This window comes from Bemisia tabaci, chromosome 10 (genome assembly GCF_918797505.1).
Source record: "Bemisia tabaci chromosome 10, PGI_BMITA_v3".
Lineage (NCBI taxonomy): Eukaryota > Metazoa > Arthropoda > Insecta > Hemiptera > Aleyrodidae > Bemisia > Bemisia tabaci.
This window is the reverse complement of record NC_092802.1, coordinates 25,920,515-25,939,701: the sequence shown is the minus strand read 5'-3', so window position 1 is coordinate 25,939,701 and position 19,187 is coordinate 25,920,515. Positions and strand designations below refer to the sequence as shown.

Below are 19,187 nucleotides of genomic sequence, written 5' to 3'. Positions count from 1 at the left end.
TAGAGCCTAAACGAGGTTTCACTTCAAGTTGAAACTTTTCCTGGAAGTTTGCCTTACCATAAGCTTTCGTTTGAGCCTTGTCCCGTTGACTAACTCGGGTATACTAGTCTGTTCAACCATGATGAATCCAGTATTCCTTGAGTATAGCGCATAAAAATGAAAAATTGGCAACGCTGTACAGCCTAAACGAGGTTTCACTTCAAGTTGAAACTTTTCCTGGAAGTTTGCCTTACCATAAGCTTTCGTTTGAGCCTTGTCCCGTTGACCAACTCGGGTATACTAGTCTGTTGAACCATGATGATTCAGTATTTCGTGAGTATAGCGCATAAAAATGAAAAATTGGCGACGCTGTACAGCCGTAAACGAGGTTTCACTTCAAGTTGAAACTTTTCCTGGAAGTTTGCCTTACCATAAGCTTTCGTTTGAGCCTTGTCCCGTTGACTAACTCGGGTATACTAGTCTGTTCAACCATGATGAATCCAGTATTCCTTGAGTCTAGCGCATAAAAATGAAAAATTGGCAACGCTGTACAGCCTGAACGAGGTTTCACTTCAAGTTGAAACTTTTCCTGGAAGTTTGCCTTACCATAAGCTTTCGTTTGAGCCTTGTCCTGTTGACCAACTCGGGTGTACTAGTCTACTTATGCACCGGACTAATAGTCCAATATCCATGATTTTAGCACATGAAACTGGAAAATTGGCAACGCTGTGCAGCCTAAACGAGGGGTCACTTCAAGTTGAAACTTTGCATGGAAGTTTGCCTTACCATAGGCTTTCATTTGAGCACCGTCCGGTTGACCAACTCGGGTATAAAAAAAGGGGCTAAAAAACACCACTTTTTGGCGAGGCTCTGACAGAGAAATTCAACGTATTAAACGCAGGGTTTTTTCAGAGGATAAATATCGCATTCGAGTGCAGTTTCGGTATCAGTATCAAATGCGATATTTTTCCTCTAAAAAAACCCTGTCCTTATTACGTTGAATTTCTTCGTCAAATTTGGTACGTGGATTCTTTAGTCTCGTGACAACAGAAGTGCGATCTCAAAATTCGAAAAAAATGACAAGTAGCTGAAATTATGGAACAAATTGATGCGATGTATCACACGTCGCTCCGACACAAAAAATGACAACCGTCGAATCACCTTAAGCCCTGCACTTGAGTTGGGATTTTATGGGTTCTACTGGGTGATGTAAACATGACGATTTTTGAAAATTTGCAACATTGCTTCCTCAGCATTTCTTAACTGAAAATTCGCGATTTATTGAAAGTAAGTTGCAATTTTTTGGCGATAAAATTGCTGGGCTCCATCAACATCTGCGCGATTATCCTCAATCTTGATGCAATTTTAAAAAAAAAAAATTTGAAAAGAAATGACAAGTAGCTGAAATTATGGAACAAATTGATGCGATGTATCGCACGTCGCTCTGACACAAAAAATGGCAACCGTCGAATTACCTTAAATGTTTTTTTGTCAGGAAAGAAATGGAGGTAGATTGACGAGAATTAGAAAAAGAGTTTCACAAAAAAAAAAGTTTTCACATAAAAAGAGAGCGCTAACTAACCTCGGTTACTTCTGCCGGCGAGGGTGTGCCGTTGGACGGTGAGCTTTCTTCACCTCTCCTCTGCATGTCCAGGACAGCCTCTGCAATTTGCCTCCCTATTTTGCTCGCTTCAACATGTGAACTAATGAGCCGCGTCATATCCCGGCCGGACATGTTGTTGTGACCATTTGCTAATGAAAAATCGAAAACTGATTGTACAGATTGACAAGTGAATCCGGGTTAACGAGCAGGGGAAAAAATTGGATTGAAGCGAGAAAAAAGAAGAAAAAATTAGTCAACTCAAAAATGTCGAGAAAAAAATGTGCAAAACTGAAAAAAAAAATATATGGATCGTGTTCAATAGTGGCTCGATGTCACGTTTGGTTCAAAACAATAGAACATAACCTCAAACGCAATTTTTCGGATGTCAGTTGGAAAAGCTAAGAATGAGAAAATTCCTAAAACATTCACTTTTCATTTTTGAGATCTTACATGTAAGACTCAAAAATCTGTCATAAAAAATCCATTCCCTCAAATTACTTAATTGATTTTTGAGGCTATATTTACATGCTGAACCAATCGATATCGATACGATCTCACCTATTTGAAGTATCGAATACAATCTATACAAACACATATTAGCAAGACTCGAGAATCTACGTCAAAGCAAGAAAAAGCAAATGATGAGAGTCTACGGAGGAATTTCTAAAAAAAATAAGTTTTCTTTGTGTTTTTCCTCCGATAAAATTTAAAAAGTATTGAATTTATCGAATAATCACATTTGTCTCTCACTATGCTCTCAGTTCTAACCAATGAGGGGAACATGATATTGTAGAGAAAAACAAAGCTACCTAGTCGGGCCGCACAGCTGTCACGATCGTAACCTATAGTTTTGATATAGATTCTGAATTTGGAGAAAACACCTCTTTAAATAGTGATGAGCAATTTTTTTGGGGGACTCACAGAGATACATGCATGGATAAATTTATGAATGCATGGATTCACGCTTTGAGTAAGAGCTAAACGAAGCAAAACGCCTTCGTTTTTTGTATATGCAACTCGGGCATCCGTTGAGCTCGAATAGTTGCAATTTCGCGCCGTGCGCAGCGCAGAACACATAGGAGTGCCTTACAAGACCACAGGATACTTCATGCATTGCGCGTACAGCACGGCGCGCGCAACGCATAGTTAGCGCTGTAGTCCCCGTATAGAGAGAGTTGAGACAACGCGGCCTGTGGACTTGCAGCCATGCCCTATGGTCAACGCCACGTTTATCGCCGTGATTCTGTCAAATAATGAATCAGTTCTTTTCAAAAAGAAACAAGTCCATTTTTGCATGAGCCTTGAGTTGCATAAAAGGACATGCTAATTGGACTTCATTTTGCAATTAGGGGCTACAAATTCTGGCTTATCCGAAAAAACACGTAGGTGCATAAGGAAACTAATGGCACATACGTTGTTTTAAAACCGGGCCAGAATTTTTAGTTCCAAATTGCAAAATGCAGTCCAATCAAGACTCATCAAAAAATGAACCTGTTCCCTTTTGGAAACCACTGATTCTAATGCAGGCACGCTGAGGGCCCGTAATTGGATGGATCGGCTTAACTGCATTTTACTTTGCAAAATCGTCTGACATTTTACTTTTTTAAAAAGATTTCCATGCGAAATAATACCGTAAAACTTCCTGTAAACTTTCCTTGGAGCATGAAGGACATACATATCAGATATTAAAGTGGAATGCTACTTGTTTCTTAAAAAGAGGAAAAAAACAAGAAGAAATAGAATAGGAATTCACCATGGTGATAGTCTGATTCTAGTTAATTCTTTCCAATTTCAGAACTCGCTTACTCGACGACTAATCGAATGCCAAATCTATAAAGCACATGGCAAAATAGAACTTTGAAAATCAAATAAACTTCATAAAATAGCGATAAAATTTTTGAAAAAAATCGAGATACCTTTAAAAAAGAACCAGTTTTTTAGGGGAACAAGAAGCTTCGCGAAGTATTAATCGATAGTAACCATCGGATTGAAATTTTATTAAAAAGCATTATGCAACGTTTTCCTTTTCGTGTATATTTAACACCCCATGGTAAACGTAAAATAATCCAATTGATTCCAAGATTGCATGTTGTCATTTTTCGACCGATTGATGGGAATAAAATATAAACTTTCATACAGCGAGATAGTAAGCCAGTTAAAGATATCAAGGCATTGCTTCGCAAAATAAAAAGTATACGCGTTTTGCACGTCCTTGAATAATAATAAGAAGAAAAAAAACGGTGTAGAAAACTTACTTTGAGAGTTTGAGAAGCATTCAAAGGAGTTGGTTTCCGTCCTTGGTGCACTTTCAGCTCTTTGAATGTTTGAACTAATCCTATCACTGTCTGATCTGTGAATGCAAGTATACAACCAAAATTTAAAGTGTTATTTCGACTAATTATGTCACAGGCGATTAGCAATCGCCGGCAATTTGCAAGCGGCTTACATGTTCTTTCGAGAAATCGCAACAGTACGCATCGGCATAATGAAGATTTGATGGGAGATAGCGGCCCTCAAAGGCACGTTCACGGATTGGTGCGCCTTCATTTCTTTGTGATACTCTACGCATTGTTTCGGAGTTAGTTTAGTTGCCTATCCGATCCAAACCCAACCAAGGCCTTGAATTTCATTACATGCTCCAAAGTGTGCCGTTTCTTACGACCATGCTTCACAAAGCAAAATTATATATTCACAATAACGGCAAAATAATCAGTACTCTACACTCGTTCCCTTATTTCTGAATTGTGTGCTTCCCCATTTATTCACTTGTGGCTTGCAAATTGTCGGTGAATGTCAATTATTTGCGACAAATACACAATGATTTCTTCACCAGTTACGAAGGATAAACCCTCTAAAAGTACGTCAATATGTTTTGTTTTAATTAGTGTGTTCATTTGTTTTGTTTTTTGAAAAGACTGTTTTTTTTAATATCTAATATTCCTTGCTATTTACATCCATTCTATTTTTCTTGATGTTTTCTTCCGACTTAAAAAATAAAATAATAAACAAATTCTTCCAATAATACGTACTATACCAACTCAAACATTCTCACTATTTAACTCGTCTTACTTTGACTTAATGTGTCTTCGAGCGTGTGTGAGTGCAACAATAAGTGTCAATGTTTTAACATAATCTCCCTAATGACAGTGAAAAAAAAACTAACTTTCAGCCCAGAATTAATGAGGCCTGTTCATGAGATTAATAATAGTCATTGATCGTTGATGCCTTTAGTTCTGAAGTACGTACCCAGACATTTTATCATTACAATAAATGGTACAAGGTTAAATAAGATACAAATAAACCATCTTGAAATGAAGGCAGTGTTTGATAGTTCCAGCAACCAGGAACATTACGACGATGGACGTCCCTAACCAAGTATCTTGGTTTAAGGAATTGCATAATTATATATTTTTCAGCAAAAAACTACGCAACAACATCTATGCAAATATGTTCCCCCAAAACTTTTGTTATTTTTTATATATTTATTTATTTATTTTTTGTCTCTATATTGGCGAGACATTCTGTGAAAATCTCAAGGTATATGTTGTTTGGTTTGTATTTAAAAAATTAAACGGGAGAAGATATTTCGAAAAACATAAATTGAAATACATAATTTGGAAACTTTACGATCGATAAGAAAAAAATTTAAAGAAAAGGATTACTTACATCACTAAAAAGTTTTTCGCAATTAAGTATTCAACATCTTTAGTCCAAGGATTTCGAAAACTTTTCCACTCACTCTGTAAGCGGACAAATAACTTTTCATCCTTGTTTCTAAACCTATATATCTGAAAAAAGGAAGTTTGATGGTCAGAAAAAAGGTAAAATACGCTTTATGGCTTTACAGAAGGATATGGGATTGATGTCATTAAAATTAAATGGTGCAAAGCAAAAATATGAACAATCGTGTACTTAAAGGAAGGGTCCAGTAGATGAAGAAGTCGAGAAACATATTTGCAATTTTGAAAGAAATGGGTTCAAAAGTTAAACAATAAATAGGTATACGGTCGGAGTAAGGACTGAAAACTTTGCATGTTAAAAAAAAAACTGTTTAAATTGCAGTTTGGCGGTGAAACTGCTGTACCACGAATCTCGTTTGCGGTGTTAAACACTTGCCGTTCCCATTATATTATTTTTTTGGAGGAGAAAAAATCAATATCATTCCCAGAAGTTTTCATGAAGTTTTCTTCGCACAGAGAAGAAAAATCACGGACTTTTTCAAGAATTGACGTTGATTGATTTTCCATTTAAAAAATAAAGTATGACAGGCAGTCTGTAACGTCGCAAAGCTAGATACGTGGTTTGGTGGTTTCAGTGTCAAGATTTTTCTTAAAAAACTGCGTTCATCTTCTGACTGCATTTATGCCTATTTAGACTATTCCTTCTCAAAGTACCCATTCACTTGATTTTTTGGAAAAATATCTTTTGATTTGTTTATGCACGGGACAATGGACCATTAGACAAGGTACGAATTTAAGCGATCTGATACATGTTTCTTAACCAGAACTTCTCGTAGAACACGATTGTCACAACGAAAATTACTGAAACCAACTCCTTACGAAGATATTAACGTTTTTATTTCACATTGGGTACGAGGAATTTGAACTGCCCGCTCACAAGAAACTCAAAGCTCTACGTGAGACAAATCGCGCACTACAACGGTTTCAGCAATCTTCTCAATCGAGCAACGTTCATTTCCCACCATGTGTTGTTCAAACTACAAGTAATTTGCTATAGCTGAGCCAAAGCGTCAAGATTGAGGTTGCCAGATTTTTTTATCGCAGAGACTGTCATGATAACGTTTAGCGCGCGATGTGAACCACGTAGAGCATTGAGTTTCCATGAGCGGATGGTTTGAATTCACGCATCAAAAATCATTAAATATATTCGTAAGGAGTAGATTTCGGTAATTTTTGTCGTGAGCATCGTGTTCTTCGTGAAATTTTGGTAAAAGAACATGTATCAGGATGTTGATATTCGTAGCTTGTCTACTGGTCCATTGGACATCTCAAATTAGATGACTATAATAAGTGAAATCGAAGGAAAGCATGGGTATGGAGTTGGATGACTTTGACTATATAGTTTGATAAATTAAGCCGTGAACTTTTGAGAGAGTCAGGCAAAGAGACCCATAAAATTGGGGTTCAAATTTTTCGGGAATTTATCGGAAATAAAACTAAGGATAAGCATACCTTGGTAGTAACTGGAACACTATTTTTTAGAGCTTCTTTGTGAGACTCGGCTAGATTTGGAATATCCTCGTGGTGGTAATACTCATACATACTTGTCCCGAGTAACTCCTGAGGAAGGAAACCTAGCACCAAAGTCGCCCTGGAAACATATATTCATTTCATGACCAACTATAGCATGCGCAGGAGATGATTCCAAAATGGAGGGCATCAGAATGAGTTATTGCGATAAAGATGTATCCATAGAGACAAACCTGTAGCGCCTATCTACTAATTCATTGCAATAAAGCTGAAATAGGTTGCAATACTTCATTGTACTGCTAATTATGCCTGAGTAGCACAGATTGCATTAAGTAGCAATTATATTGTAAAAATATTGTAATTCTACTGAGTGTTGTGTATGTTGCCTAGCTCCTATCTGAAGGGGCCCCATTTATTGAAATGTATCGCAATGAAATTGAAATAAGTGGCAATTTTTCATTGCACTGCATATTGCCTATTTTTCAGACACATGGAGCTCATTTTGTTGATTGTTTAAAATCGGCACTAATCGACTAAATGATGTAAAAATATTGCAATTTAATGGTAAAAAAGTACAGTTTTATTGAAATCAAATTGCAATCTAATTTCAATATTTTCGTTGCACTATACTACTTGGGTTCTGATGTGTGAAACTTTTTTTTATTAATTTTATAAAATCAGCACTAACCAGATGATGCAAAAATATTCCAATTTCATGGCAAAAAATTGTAATTTCATTGTAATAAATCGCAATTTTAATTCAATGGTAAAGAATAACTTTTCCTGAAACATTGGTTCTCTACTACAGGTTTTCCGAAAAAGTTATCGTGTTTTGTCCCATTGCAGTTAGTCTCGCGAGTAAGATGTGTGCCACTGACTTTTAGGATAACCTAAGCTTTCTTGAAGGCAAAAAGGCTGAAAATTCTTGCTTGAAATTTAACTAAATCTACTGATTTTTATCGATTTTCTGCGTTTTGTCTCTAAAAAGAAGGGAGGTATACGCTAAGGCTGAGGTAATTTTAGAGGGGGGCTCTAGCAGTGGATGACGGTTGGATACGGTGACAGTGAGGGAGGGAGAAGGAGGGCTAAAAAATAGGTGACGTAATTTACGGATGGCCTCTTTGTGCTTCTTGGGTGGCAGTAACGTTAACCCTTTATTGTATAGCGTTGCATGAAAGCAACAAATGGTTTTCAGCTTTATTTCTATGCTGGAGTATTAAATTGAATCAAAGCAAGAAATAATTTTTGGGGAGCATTTTAAGTCTAATCTCCTAACTTTAAAGAAAACTACAAAAATCAATTCTAACTAACTCCATTGTTGGTAAAATACTGTACAATGTAGATTTTCTCTTCAAAATTAACGAATAACTCATGCAACAAAAGGTTAATTGTAAGGAAACAACCTTTGAAATTTACCTTTGATCTACGAACAAAAATTTCCCGTCTATAGCGTGCCTAGAGATGAACTGGATGGGTTGTGTGTTGTGGCGGAGTTGATGAGACGAGGATTTGTAGAGTTGAGGGAGAGATCTGCCGATTGCGACGAGACAGGATAAATTACAGGTCTCCGCCTCTGCATCGCTCTCCTGCTCCTCCAGACCGACTTTAGCCGGTGCCCAAGATTTCAGGTACCCCGTGCACTGGATCACACTATACCTCTTATCTGTAGCAAAGAAAAGCAGAAAACACACGTTAACTTAAGGTGAAAACAGGGCCACTATGCGGATTTGCCACTATATGGTACAAAAGCCATAGCGTAAGGACGCAATGGAGATGTTGCATGTGTGAAGAATTTGCGATTTGACTGTTGATTCTTATGTAAAAGTTCGCAAGAGACACGATGGTGCCACTGGTTTTCTCTGAAATCATCTCCCAAGCTCAAAAAAAGCTCTCAAGTTGAGGCCAAAATGGAGGGAATATCCCACCCTACCCTGAGAGTCCACTTCTACATCAAAACAAACTTTCCATGCAAAGATAGGGAGCAAATGCATTGACAGGGCTGCCACTTCATTTGGGGACTCCAAAACTGAAAACACGGCATCCCTGCTAATGTATTTACTCCCTATCTTTGCATGGAGAGTTTGTTTTGATGTAGAGGTGGACTCTCAGGGTAGGGTGGGATATCCCCTCCATTTTGACCTCACTTTGAGAGCTTTTTTTGAGCTTGGGAGATGATTTCAGAGAAAACCAGTGGCACCATCGTGTTTCTCGCAAACTTTTACATAAGAATCAATGCTTAAATCGCAAATCCCTCACACATGCAACATCTCCATTCAGATGACCCCAGCAGTAATGGCATATGCGTGGTTATGTGGTTTTTGCGCCCAACAGCGAATTGAAAACTGTGCTCGAGAAGTAGCACTTCTGTAAAATTTACGATCGTACGATGACTCTACTGTGATTTCTAACAACTAAATTCCCTGTAATGGAAGCTGTAAGCAGAAAATTCTTGTTTGATTTCAGTTTTTTTTTCTTCATCATTTTGGAGAAGCCACTTTATTTTCATTTTTTTGTAGTTCTCGTACGTTCATCAAGTTTTTAATGAGGCCAAAAGGACTAGTTATGTTCGTTAAGTTTTTATTTGCAGAAGTTGATTTTTTCTTGAATTACCTTATTTACATTAGCATTCAATTAAATCATGTTAACGATTCGTCAATTCACTCTCAAATTCACTCAAATTTCCGCAAGTTCAATTGTTAAGTGCAAAAACAGCACATAACGTACCTTTTAAAAAGAATCTATAGCTCTTTGCTGTTGTCTATGTATTCGTAGTTGGCGTCTCAAAACTGTTTAAAATCATGATTTTTCGAAGGAAAATTAGGGAACACGCCCCCTAACAGCTTTACAAATAATTTACTTTGAATTGTTCTCGAATGCAAGGTTTTTTCCAAACAGAACTCAGCTCTCATTTGTCTGAATTTTGCTTTTTTTGTTTAGATTCTTTAGGCTCGTGCGCAGGGGCTATCGTCCTTTTCTGGCTAAAAATTCAAAATCTTCCGAGATTTTTTACATGATCGATGCGATATATCGCATGCCACACTGGATAAAAAAACACATTGGATCTAGAGTACAGACTCTTGAAAACATTGACAAGGAAAAGGACTCTTGATTCAATCAGAGTTAAGCTTAAATCAAAAGGAAATCCGCTCAAATTAAGAGGCTTGGTTTTTGATTTAAGCTTAAATCTGATTGAATCAAGAGTACTTTTTCTTGTCAATGTTTTCAAAAGTCTGGACTCTAGATCTAATGTGTTTTTTTTTTTTTTTTTTTTTTCCAGTGCAGTTCGACCTCGTCGAAAACCTCGACGAATCACCTCAATCTGTTTTAGAATGAATCGTTTCGAAGTTGAGTATACTGACCTGAGAATTGTTGCTTTTTTCTCCTATGACAACTGGAATTTGATTCTACTTCTTCCTTAACAACTGAATTTAATTTACACTTCATTCTACAAATGAAAGACCTTCGGGAACCAGGACACAGTCGAGTGCCCTCTTGAGGTGCATCGTTTCTAACAGGTAACATAGCTGAAACAAATTGAGTCAAAATTAGAGCAGCAATATTCGACGAGTTCATTTGTGTGAAGTATTGGGAGGTTTTAAGTTAGAAAAACGGAATATCTCATTTAATAAAGCGAATTTACGGTTACGTTACGACAGGGCCGGATTAAGAGGGTGGCCACATGGGCCGCGGCCCATGGCGGCAAATTTCGCAATTTTTTTTTAAATATAGGTATAAAACAATCGGATTCAGAAAAAAAAAATTATCAATGAGAAAAGGGGACAAAATCTCTCTTTCGTGAGATTATAGTAATTTCTAATTTTATCGTTTTTCGGTAATAAAAGAGACAGCATCTTTAATTAGTCGAGTTAAGAGAGGAATTAAACACGCAATTTTGCCTGGAGCTCAGCGCAGAGAGAGATGATGACGAGGACTTGAGATGAAAAGGACAAGCCCTCGGCACGGCGCGGCTGTCGACATCACATTTTAGCGCCTACAAGACTGCAGGAATACTTCACGCATTGCGCCAAACACAGTGCGATCAGCCCGGCGCGGCGCAGCGGCGGACGTTAACGGTATTAAACCTTTATGTTTGTTCTTTTAATTTTTTGGTTCATTTCTTATAAATGGAGGACCTTGTCTACACAGAGATATGTTTACGGAACTTAACTTTCGCGCAAAGTTCCGTGAAATTTTTCTAGTAGTTTTGACAGGGCTTTCTCAAAAAATGTTTCCAACCCGAGTAGGTAAACGCGTCTTACGCCCTCCTCCCTCTCCGGCACGTTCACTTGATGGTTTTTATTGATGTTCCAAAACGAATGAGAAGGGGGCGGCAAAATACAGGCGGCCCATGGGCGGCAAGTAGGTAAATCCGGCCCTGCATTACGATAATATAGCAAAACGATCCTGAATAACATATTAAGCTCTTTGATAAATAACAACCATGGTAATATTTATTTTGCCTTTTCAAAATGAATTAGACCCCTTTTCTCGAAACTTTCAAACGTTCTAAAATTCAGTAAAACGATCCTAAATAAGATACTCCTATTGAGCTCTTTGATATATAACAATCATAATAAAATTTCTTTTTCCTTTTCAAAAGTAATTAGACCTCTCGGCTCGAAATTTTTCAACGCTCTCAAATTCCAAATGGGTACTGGAAGGATATCCGCATTTTGACCCCGAATATAAAGAGCGCGAGGGCTGGATATAAAATTAAAAAGAGATAAACATTCAAAGAGTGACCATTCAAATGTTTTAAAAAAATTAAAAATGAATTAATGTCAATAAGACATCTGCAATAACTTAGTAAATGCGTGGGATTCAAGAAAAAGGGACATTTAAGTTAGAAACTTATAGTGACCTCTGCATAAAAACAAAGAGATTCTTGGTTTTTTATGCCAAATGCTCTCTGATACTTTAAGCATATGTAAAAGTTTCGAGCCATGATTTGCGGTAATAATAGTGTAACTAGCCGGCGCACAGTGGATCGAGTCAATTAGAGATGTCGGGCATGAAATTCTTGATAAAAATTGCAAATTTTGAAGTTTATTTCGCCACATTTTAAATCTTAAGAGGAACTTCTAGAAGGAAATTGCACGGTGAAACGAATCGAACCACTTTTAGAACCTCAAAGTTTTGTATGAACGGAGCTAGTAGCTTTTAAAGTCTCCACATTTTGTCCGACCCTTCCTATTGACTCGATCCTCTGTGCGGCGTTTAAATTTTATCGATCCTGCATGTGAGAGCAGAGCCGACAAACTTTAATAGCGGTTTTGTCGAAGCCCCCATTTTTCGTCCTCAAACTATGAATGCTATCAGACGTGAATTTTATGGAATCTCGGAAAATTTTTTGCACCCGAATACGCAAAATTTGCCTATCCCCGATACATTTACAGTAAATTGGACGTATTTATGCTAGAAGGAACTATGTACATAGGGATTGCATATGAGTAGTTTCTTTCAGCATAAATACGTCCAATTCAAAATCAGACAAGTTGGTTTTTGCAATCGCTAGCGATAGCAATATTCGTCATGGGAACTTTTGCTTCTGGGATATGAAAATTTTAAGGTACAGTTCGTTTGTAGTATCTTCAGAATTGAAGGGGCTATGTAATTTTGTGTCGACATCTCTTTTTTAACATTTTTAATTTTTTTTCTTTGCATACAAGAAAGCTGTTATTTACCAATTATTTATTTTCGTTGGATTATGTATGGTTTTTGGAAGTTAACGCATTTAACTTTCAGTTTCGTTTTTTCGGCGTAAAGTATGATATTTTTACTCTACGCATATGCCCGAATACGCATCATAACGACGGTGAAACTGCCAAACCACGTATCTCGTTTGCGGTGTTTAAAAATCTCCGCTCACATTTTATTTTTTTGAAGTAGACCAAATCAATATCATTCCTTGAAATTTTCACAGAATTTTCTCCGCACGAAGAGGAAAAATCACGGAAATTTTCAAGACTGGACGTTAAGTAGCTTTTCATTTAAAAAATAAAGTATGACAGGAAGTCTGCGACGTCGCAAACCGAGATACGTGGTTTGGTAGTTTCACCGTCGATAAGTGACCTATGTGCTTCCTAAGTTGCCATTTTTTTCATTCAAATAGATGTAACCGAAATGTTAGATGTGTACTACCTATACTACTTTCATGTCATTGCTTTATTTATTTATTTACTTTTTGCGTAGGTATAAATTGTTATTTTTTGCTGAATTTTGGAGAAAATATTGCTTTAAGAACGTGGAATGTAAATTAATTTTATTGAAAAAAGAAAATACCATCATTAATTTGGGCGAACAGAGAAAATATACATCAATATTTGGGTCAACATCTCCCTGATTATATAAAGGATGAATATATTAGTATTTCTGTATCAAAAAACTTAGCTTTTGTCTTCAGAGATACGATGATTCTAGTCCCAGTCAATTTGTTTTATTGAAAAAACAAAAAAACAAAAAATAAATAAAAAAAAAAAAAAAAAAAAAACAACTGAAATGTTAGACATACTATTTTCATGTCTTTCTATTTGTATCAATAGGTACTTTTTGCTTAACTTACGAACGTTGAATGCAAATTAACTTTATTGAAAAAAGAAAATAACGTCATTAATTTGGGGGAACATGTGGCTGATTATATGAAGGAGGTATATTCCAGTATTTTTGTTTAACATATTAACTCACGAGAAAATGTTCGTACATTTATCATCTACTATTAATTATTTTTTGATGATTAGTCTAAAACATTCAATACAATCATTAAAAAGTAGTTCCCATCGTCGGGTATCGAACTCACGATCGCCGGGTGCCCGCGTCTAATCACAAATTCGAGGCGGCTTGGTCAACTAGGCTATGACGGATCCACGTGAACGGGAGTAAAAATAGCATTTAAAAGACTCGGGCAATGGGCGGGACTTATCACAAGAGACCTTGACTGCTTTTGGGATGCGCATTGCTGTAGGAGCCATGGTTCGCACTGTTTTAATGCGTCTCGAGGTTCATCCCATTATGCATTCCGATCGCGGCAGTTGAGCTAAGGCAATATTTGCGTATCCATGAATTAAATCAATCAATCGAGCTCTGATTTTGACTTCTTTATCCGTAACGAGTCCTCCAGAACAATTTTCCACCTTGTACGATGGTTATTATTTCTTTACTTCTATTTTTCAAATTTGAGGTGGGATAATGGCGGCTTCTCAAGAACACCGAGGTAGGCGATCTTTTGCACCAACGAACAGAAAACTGATGGCGAAAAATAACCAATCAGAACCTCCCAAAAAAAAGAATTTGCCTAAAAACGGAACTTCGTGGTTCTGCGCAGATTTACCAGTCAGACGCGACATCTCCAGGAGAAAAAAAACTCGCTGAAAGCGAATTTTAGCAATCAACACAACTTGACGTAGAGACATGATTGGCTAAAAAATACAACGGTTTTTGATACATCGGAAAATCAACCAAAAATCGGAGACTGGGCGAAACGCTCAAGGTCGCAGAGGTATAGGGAATCCCATAGCGAAAGCAACGGAACGATTCTAATATCATGGGGAACTCCGTTCCCATGACAAAAAACTTACTTTTGGCATCTATTAATCGTTCTCGCGGACTGAGATCTGACGAAGAAAGCTGCTCCTTCACTTTATCAACATCCTTGGGATGTAAAATATCGAACCAACTTTGGCCCAACAGGTCTCCCTGAAACACAGGATAAAATGTATTTCAGAAATATTCGTTTTCACGGATAAATGTTAGGGAATGATAGGGAACAATTAGTAGAGGCCTCTATTCTGCCGTGCTAAGGAAGAACGTCGTATGAACATTCGAGAGTTGCCAAATTCCCTTCGATAAAATGTTCATTTTTGAGGAAAGTTGTGAATATTTTGCCTTGAAATTTTCAGGAACTTTAGGTGAAATTACGAACAAAATTATCGGAAAAATTGCGGAAGAAAAATATTCATAAGTTTACTAGGGGATTCTTGTTTTATCACAGGAAATTTGGCAATGCCTGAAGGTTCATACGGCGTTTTTCCTTAGCATGGCAGTATTAGTGTCATGGAAAAGTTAGGAACTATCTTTTTGGATGATTTGATACTCATTTTCTTTCGGGAGAAATACTCGTCTCATTACTTTTTTGGCCCTTGAGTCCCTGTCGAGACAGTGCTCGACAAGGCTTCTAAAAATCGGTTATGGGCAAACAAATGTTCCAGTACGATTCTACAAAGTCAGTAAGCAGGAAGAAGATATTACCTATAGCTAACAGAGATAGTATTTACAAAGTAAAAGTAAACTGAATTCCACACGTTTAATAGTAGGTTTTTTTTGTTTTTTGTTTTTTTTTTTTTTTTAAATCGAAAATTACCTTAACTTCCATAATTCTGGTCATACCAATGACTGAAGTCAACACATGCGTAAAACCATAGCAATGTAAATTTCCTTTAATTATTTTAAAAGGAGATCATTCCGAAAATTTCCTTGAAATGCTTTATGCATGTTTTTAAATAAGCGAAGAAAAGTCCTGAAAATCATTAAAAAATAAGTTTTTCGGGGACGATTGAACCGCGTTAAGTAGAAAGGAATCAAGCCATATCAGCTACTGCCAAATATAATTGGGCAATTTAATTTTTTGCATGAAAACGGTTGTGCGGTCGTGCAAATTTCAGTGAATTTTCTGCACAATACAAAGCAAATCCCTTAAAATTTTCAGAGAAAACAGAACGTTCTCTAGTAAAATATTAATTTGCCCAATTAAATTTGGCAATAGCTAATGTAGCTTGGTTCTTCCCTGCTAAGTGCGGTCCAATTATCCGGTCATGGGAAAGAGGTCTAGACCCCTTGAACCCTTTATGATTATGCCACTATTTGTTCTTCCCGAACAGTTAAGCTCTTTATGCGGCTGAAGAAAATGTCATTCCTTTGGAGAGGCTTGCACTGAAACAGAGCGCAGAGCTTCAGCAACTTATATATGCCTTGGAAATTTATAAATTCTACACATAATTTGATGAATGTAGGTATAAGATGCACGCTTACAATCTAACTTCGTATATTAAGAAACATACCTGAGAGTAACTTAGAATTTGAGAGACAGATTCCGATACATATAATATCCTCCCCCTGTCACACCCAACCACGAACAAAAAACCTTCAGCTGCCTGAAATCAAATGTCAAAACGCTTAATTAAAGTACCTGCAAAAATGGTGCAACTTTTTTGCGCTGCAATTAATTGTTACTTGTGTGAATTAGATTATGAATTTCTTCGCTTGAACGGTTTTAAATTCATCCGGCCGTTCTGACGTCGTAAAATAGGTTCCGCATCAAATAATTTTGGAAACATGCTCTTTTTTCGATAAGAGAGCAAAGCTTTAGTTTTACTTACCGGCCATTTAACACGGCCTTTATGAATAACTCCATCAGTTTTCATCTTTCAAAGTTTGATAGACAAAAGTTGGGCATCAAATCGACTTTCAGAAAGTTTGAAGCTTCTTCTTCAAGAAGTTTTTGTTTTTAAATGTTGTTCAATGTGGGTTTTTTTTTTTTTTTTTTGTAGTTCAGGGGTTTTTTTGGTAACTTAGCGAAAAAGTGGCGAATCCTTTCAAAGGCATGACAGTTTAACTTCCCTACTCCAGTAGTTATGAGCTTGAACTGATTACTTTTCAGCTACGACTCGTATTTTTTTTAAAGCTGCTGAATCAAACCTCACGCTAGCATTTTTTTGTCCTGACGTCAAGTTACGAAAGGAACAAGTTTTTATGATTCAAAACGGGCTTTTTAACGTCACGGTTTTAGAGTTGTTTTACTCATGGCGATGAAAATTTTTTGCGAGAAACCAGACACCACCCTTTATTCTACCTCCGAAAACTAAAAATAAGGGAGAAAAAAAACACATTTCACTGCTTTCTCGACGGTTTCGCTCATCGAATTTCAGTAAAACCGAATTTTCGATTAGTTTTTCACAACTTTTTCGTGCTTTTTAACATTTGAGGAATCACGCGAACCCCTACTAATTTTTTTCATCGGTAGATTTTTTGTACGTGAAATCCTAAAGTCCTATTAATAATGTAACAGATCGGTTGCGCACGGCACGAACATGAAAACTGAGTAACGACTGAGCCTGATAAAAGAGATTTGAGTGATGATATTGTGGGGTCCCTGATCATTATATATGTCAGCTATTTGACTCCCCAAATTTTCGTTTTAAACCTCAAAATTTCTGAAAAACCACTGGGGTAATTATTTCCAATTCAGTACAATTTTTTTTTTTCAGTCATATGAGGTTGATTGTATGCACTTTTCATCTAAATTTCCATTTTCGAACTTACGGCTACACTAACTCTTTCGGGGGTTTCCATCAATTTTTTTTATTTGGAAATTTTTAACGAAAAATATGGTACATTTAATTAGATCTAGAAAAACTGTGACAGAATTTGAGATTTAGTACTCAAGTTCTTTTACAAAAATTTGGACTGCCACAGTGCCGCGCAACTCTGGGGGAAACCGTTTTCAGAAAATATTTCACACCACAAACAAAAAAGTTTACTGTAACCCAAAGAATCGAACCATTAACAATTAATTATCTGCCAATCTTAGGAAACTCTGTAATTGTAGGATGGGTCGAATGTAATTTTTTTTGTCGAAAATTCGAAAACTGAGAGTGGGGGCTGAAAAGTGAAAAGTTGTCAAAGAGGTATCAATAGAGCGGGAAAAAATCCCAAGCCGTAATTTCTCTATCTGCATTGTAAACATGGAATTTGCGGATATGTTCCTAACTCTTGTCGGCCAGTTTACTTACGGCTGAAGTTTGCGGCGAGAATGCTATCTCTGTCATTCGATCGCTGATGAATGGTTTGCTTCGTCAAGGGACCGATGATGGCTCAAAGCTCAACTTGTGCACAGTTTGAAATATAATTTAAGACCCATGGTCGAATTAAAAGGGTTAGGTCTCGCAACTTGAGGTTCAAGTATTGAGTAACGCAATTTACCCCATTTTTTACCCCTCTCCCTCCCCTCCTTGTAACGCACCCATAACGAACCCCTATACCCCCCCCCCCCCTTCTTTTGAATTAAGTAACGCTGGGCCCTTCGAAAAGATTCATTCGGCGGGATTTTTAATGTTTTGGATGTTCTTTTTTTTCCTTCCCGGCTCGGATTTGTCACGTACCGCTGGACTTGGGCCGCATTCCCCTTGTAACGCACTGTAGAGGTAGTCCACCCTCCCCCCTAAAATGCGTTACGTTAATACTCGAACGGCCGCAACCGTAAACCAACAAGATTTTAACCTAATTGAGGGTAAAAATTTCAAGGTTTTTTGTTTTGTTTTTTTTTTGTTTTTTTTGTTTTAAATAAATGCTATCGGAATAACCATAAACCTAATAAGTGTAACATTGTAAAGTGGCCTACCTGAAGGATTAAATGTTTGAGCTCTTGGTCGGACAAGAAGGAGGGTTTGTAACTGCCTTCCGTGTAGGAGTGGACCGCGCTGCGGATGGACTTGAGATGCTGGACGGCCATCCGAAGTACGGTTAGCTTGTCCAACTTCCGGGACATGAAATGGCACATGGGCACCATCGCTGACAGCTCCGTGATGTACGTGTTCATCTTGTCCCGGCGTCGCTTCTCTATCTCGCTATGATTCTGTCTGGAAAAACGTCATTGCCTTTTAGAATCTGTAAAAATTTGCTCGGGCGCGGGGTGGGACGACCCGCACTGAAAAAAATATCTCGGTGTATTTACTAAGAAAAGGGTGAAATTACCAAGAATTCAGGGGTCTATTTGATCCCAGTTTTTCTTTGTAAAATTAGCATTTATGGAATCGGTAATTTTACCGAGAAATCTCGGTAAAGTTATTGAACCTTCTCGGTAATTTTACTGGACCTTGGTAAAAAAGCCAATATTTTATATCGACTGTGGTAGACTTACCGAGATAAAATGGCAAAGTTACCGGGAATTAATTACCAATAAAAGTGGTATTCTTACCTGAAAAAACGGTAAAAATACCGGTTTTTAGGTAAACTTACCAATCTGTCTTGGTAAAATTACCAATAATTGGTAAAAAAGTGAGATGGTAAAGGTACCAACGGACCTTGGTAAAAACGCCGAGCATTTTTTTTCAGTGCGCCCCCGCACACTGGGCCGAGTGAGTAGAGGAGGTCGGACAAAATCTGGAAAATTTGATAGCTTGTATTTTCGAAAACATGAAACAAGAAAGTTCAAAGGGGGTTTCATTGGTTTTTTCACGAAATCTCCTCTCAGAAACATCCCTTTGAAATTAATTAGTGACAAAACTAACATCAAAAGAAGAAATTTTAGCCGAATACTTCATGTCCGACCTCTTCTATTGTGGCTCGATCCATCGTACCCCCAATTCATCATACCCTCTCCACCTCTCACCTAGGCATTTTTT

The 19,187-nt window shown here is 37.3% G+C and overlaps 1 protein-coding gene across 12 annotated transcripts in view; it reads right to left on the bottom strand.

Annotated features, from left to right (window-relative positions):
• Positions 1-19,187, bottom strand: part of cyc (basic helix-loop-helix ARNT-like protein cyc) — a 154,291-nt gene that overhangs the window by 11,325 nt on the left and 123,779 nt on the right. For 9 of the 12 annotated variants that reach the window (XM_072305551.1, XM_072305556.1, XM_072305548.1 and 6 more), the window contains 9 exons: positions 18,185-18,422; positions 15,846-15,938; positions 14,367-14,484; positions 10,152-10,316; positions 8,209-8,455; positions 6,775-6,913; positions 5,249-5,370; positions 3,838-3,932; positions 1,562-1,749 (listed from right to left, as the gene is read on the bottom strand). In XM_072305551.1, coding sequence (XP_072161652.1) covers positions 1,562-1,749; positions 3,838-3,932; positions 5,249-5,370; positions 6,775-6,913; positions 8,209-8,455; positions 10,152-10,316; positions 14,367-14,484; positions 15,846-15,938; positions 18,185-18,422 — 1,405 coding nt within the window. Of the gene's footprint in view, positions 1-1,561; positions 1,750-3,837; positions 3,933-5,244; positions 5,371-6,774; positions 6,914-8,208; positions 8,456-10,151; positions 10,317-14,366; positions 14,485-15,845; positions 15,939-18,184; positions 18,423-19,187 lie in introns of those variants that run through there. The other 3 variants (XM_072305549.1, XM_072305557.1, XM_072305558.1) reach the window with 3 other exon arrangements.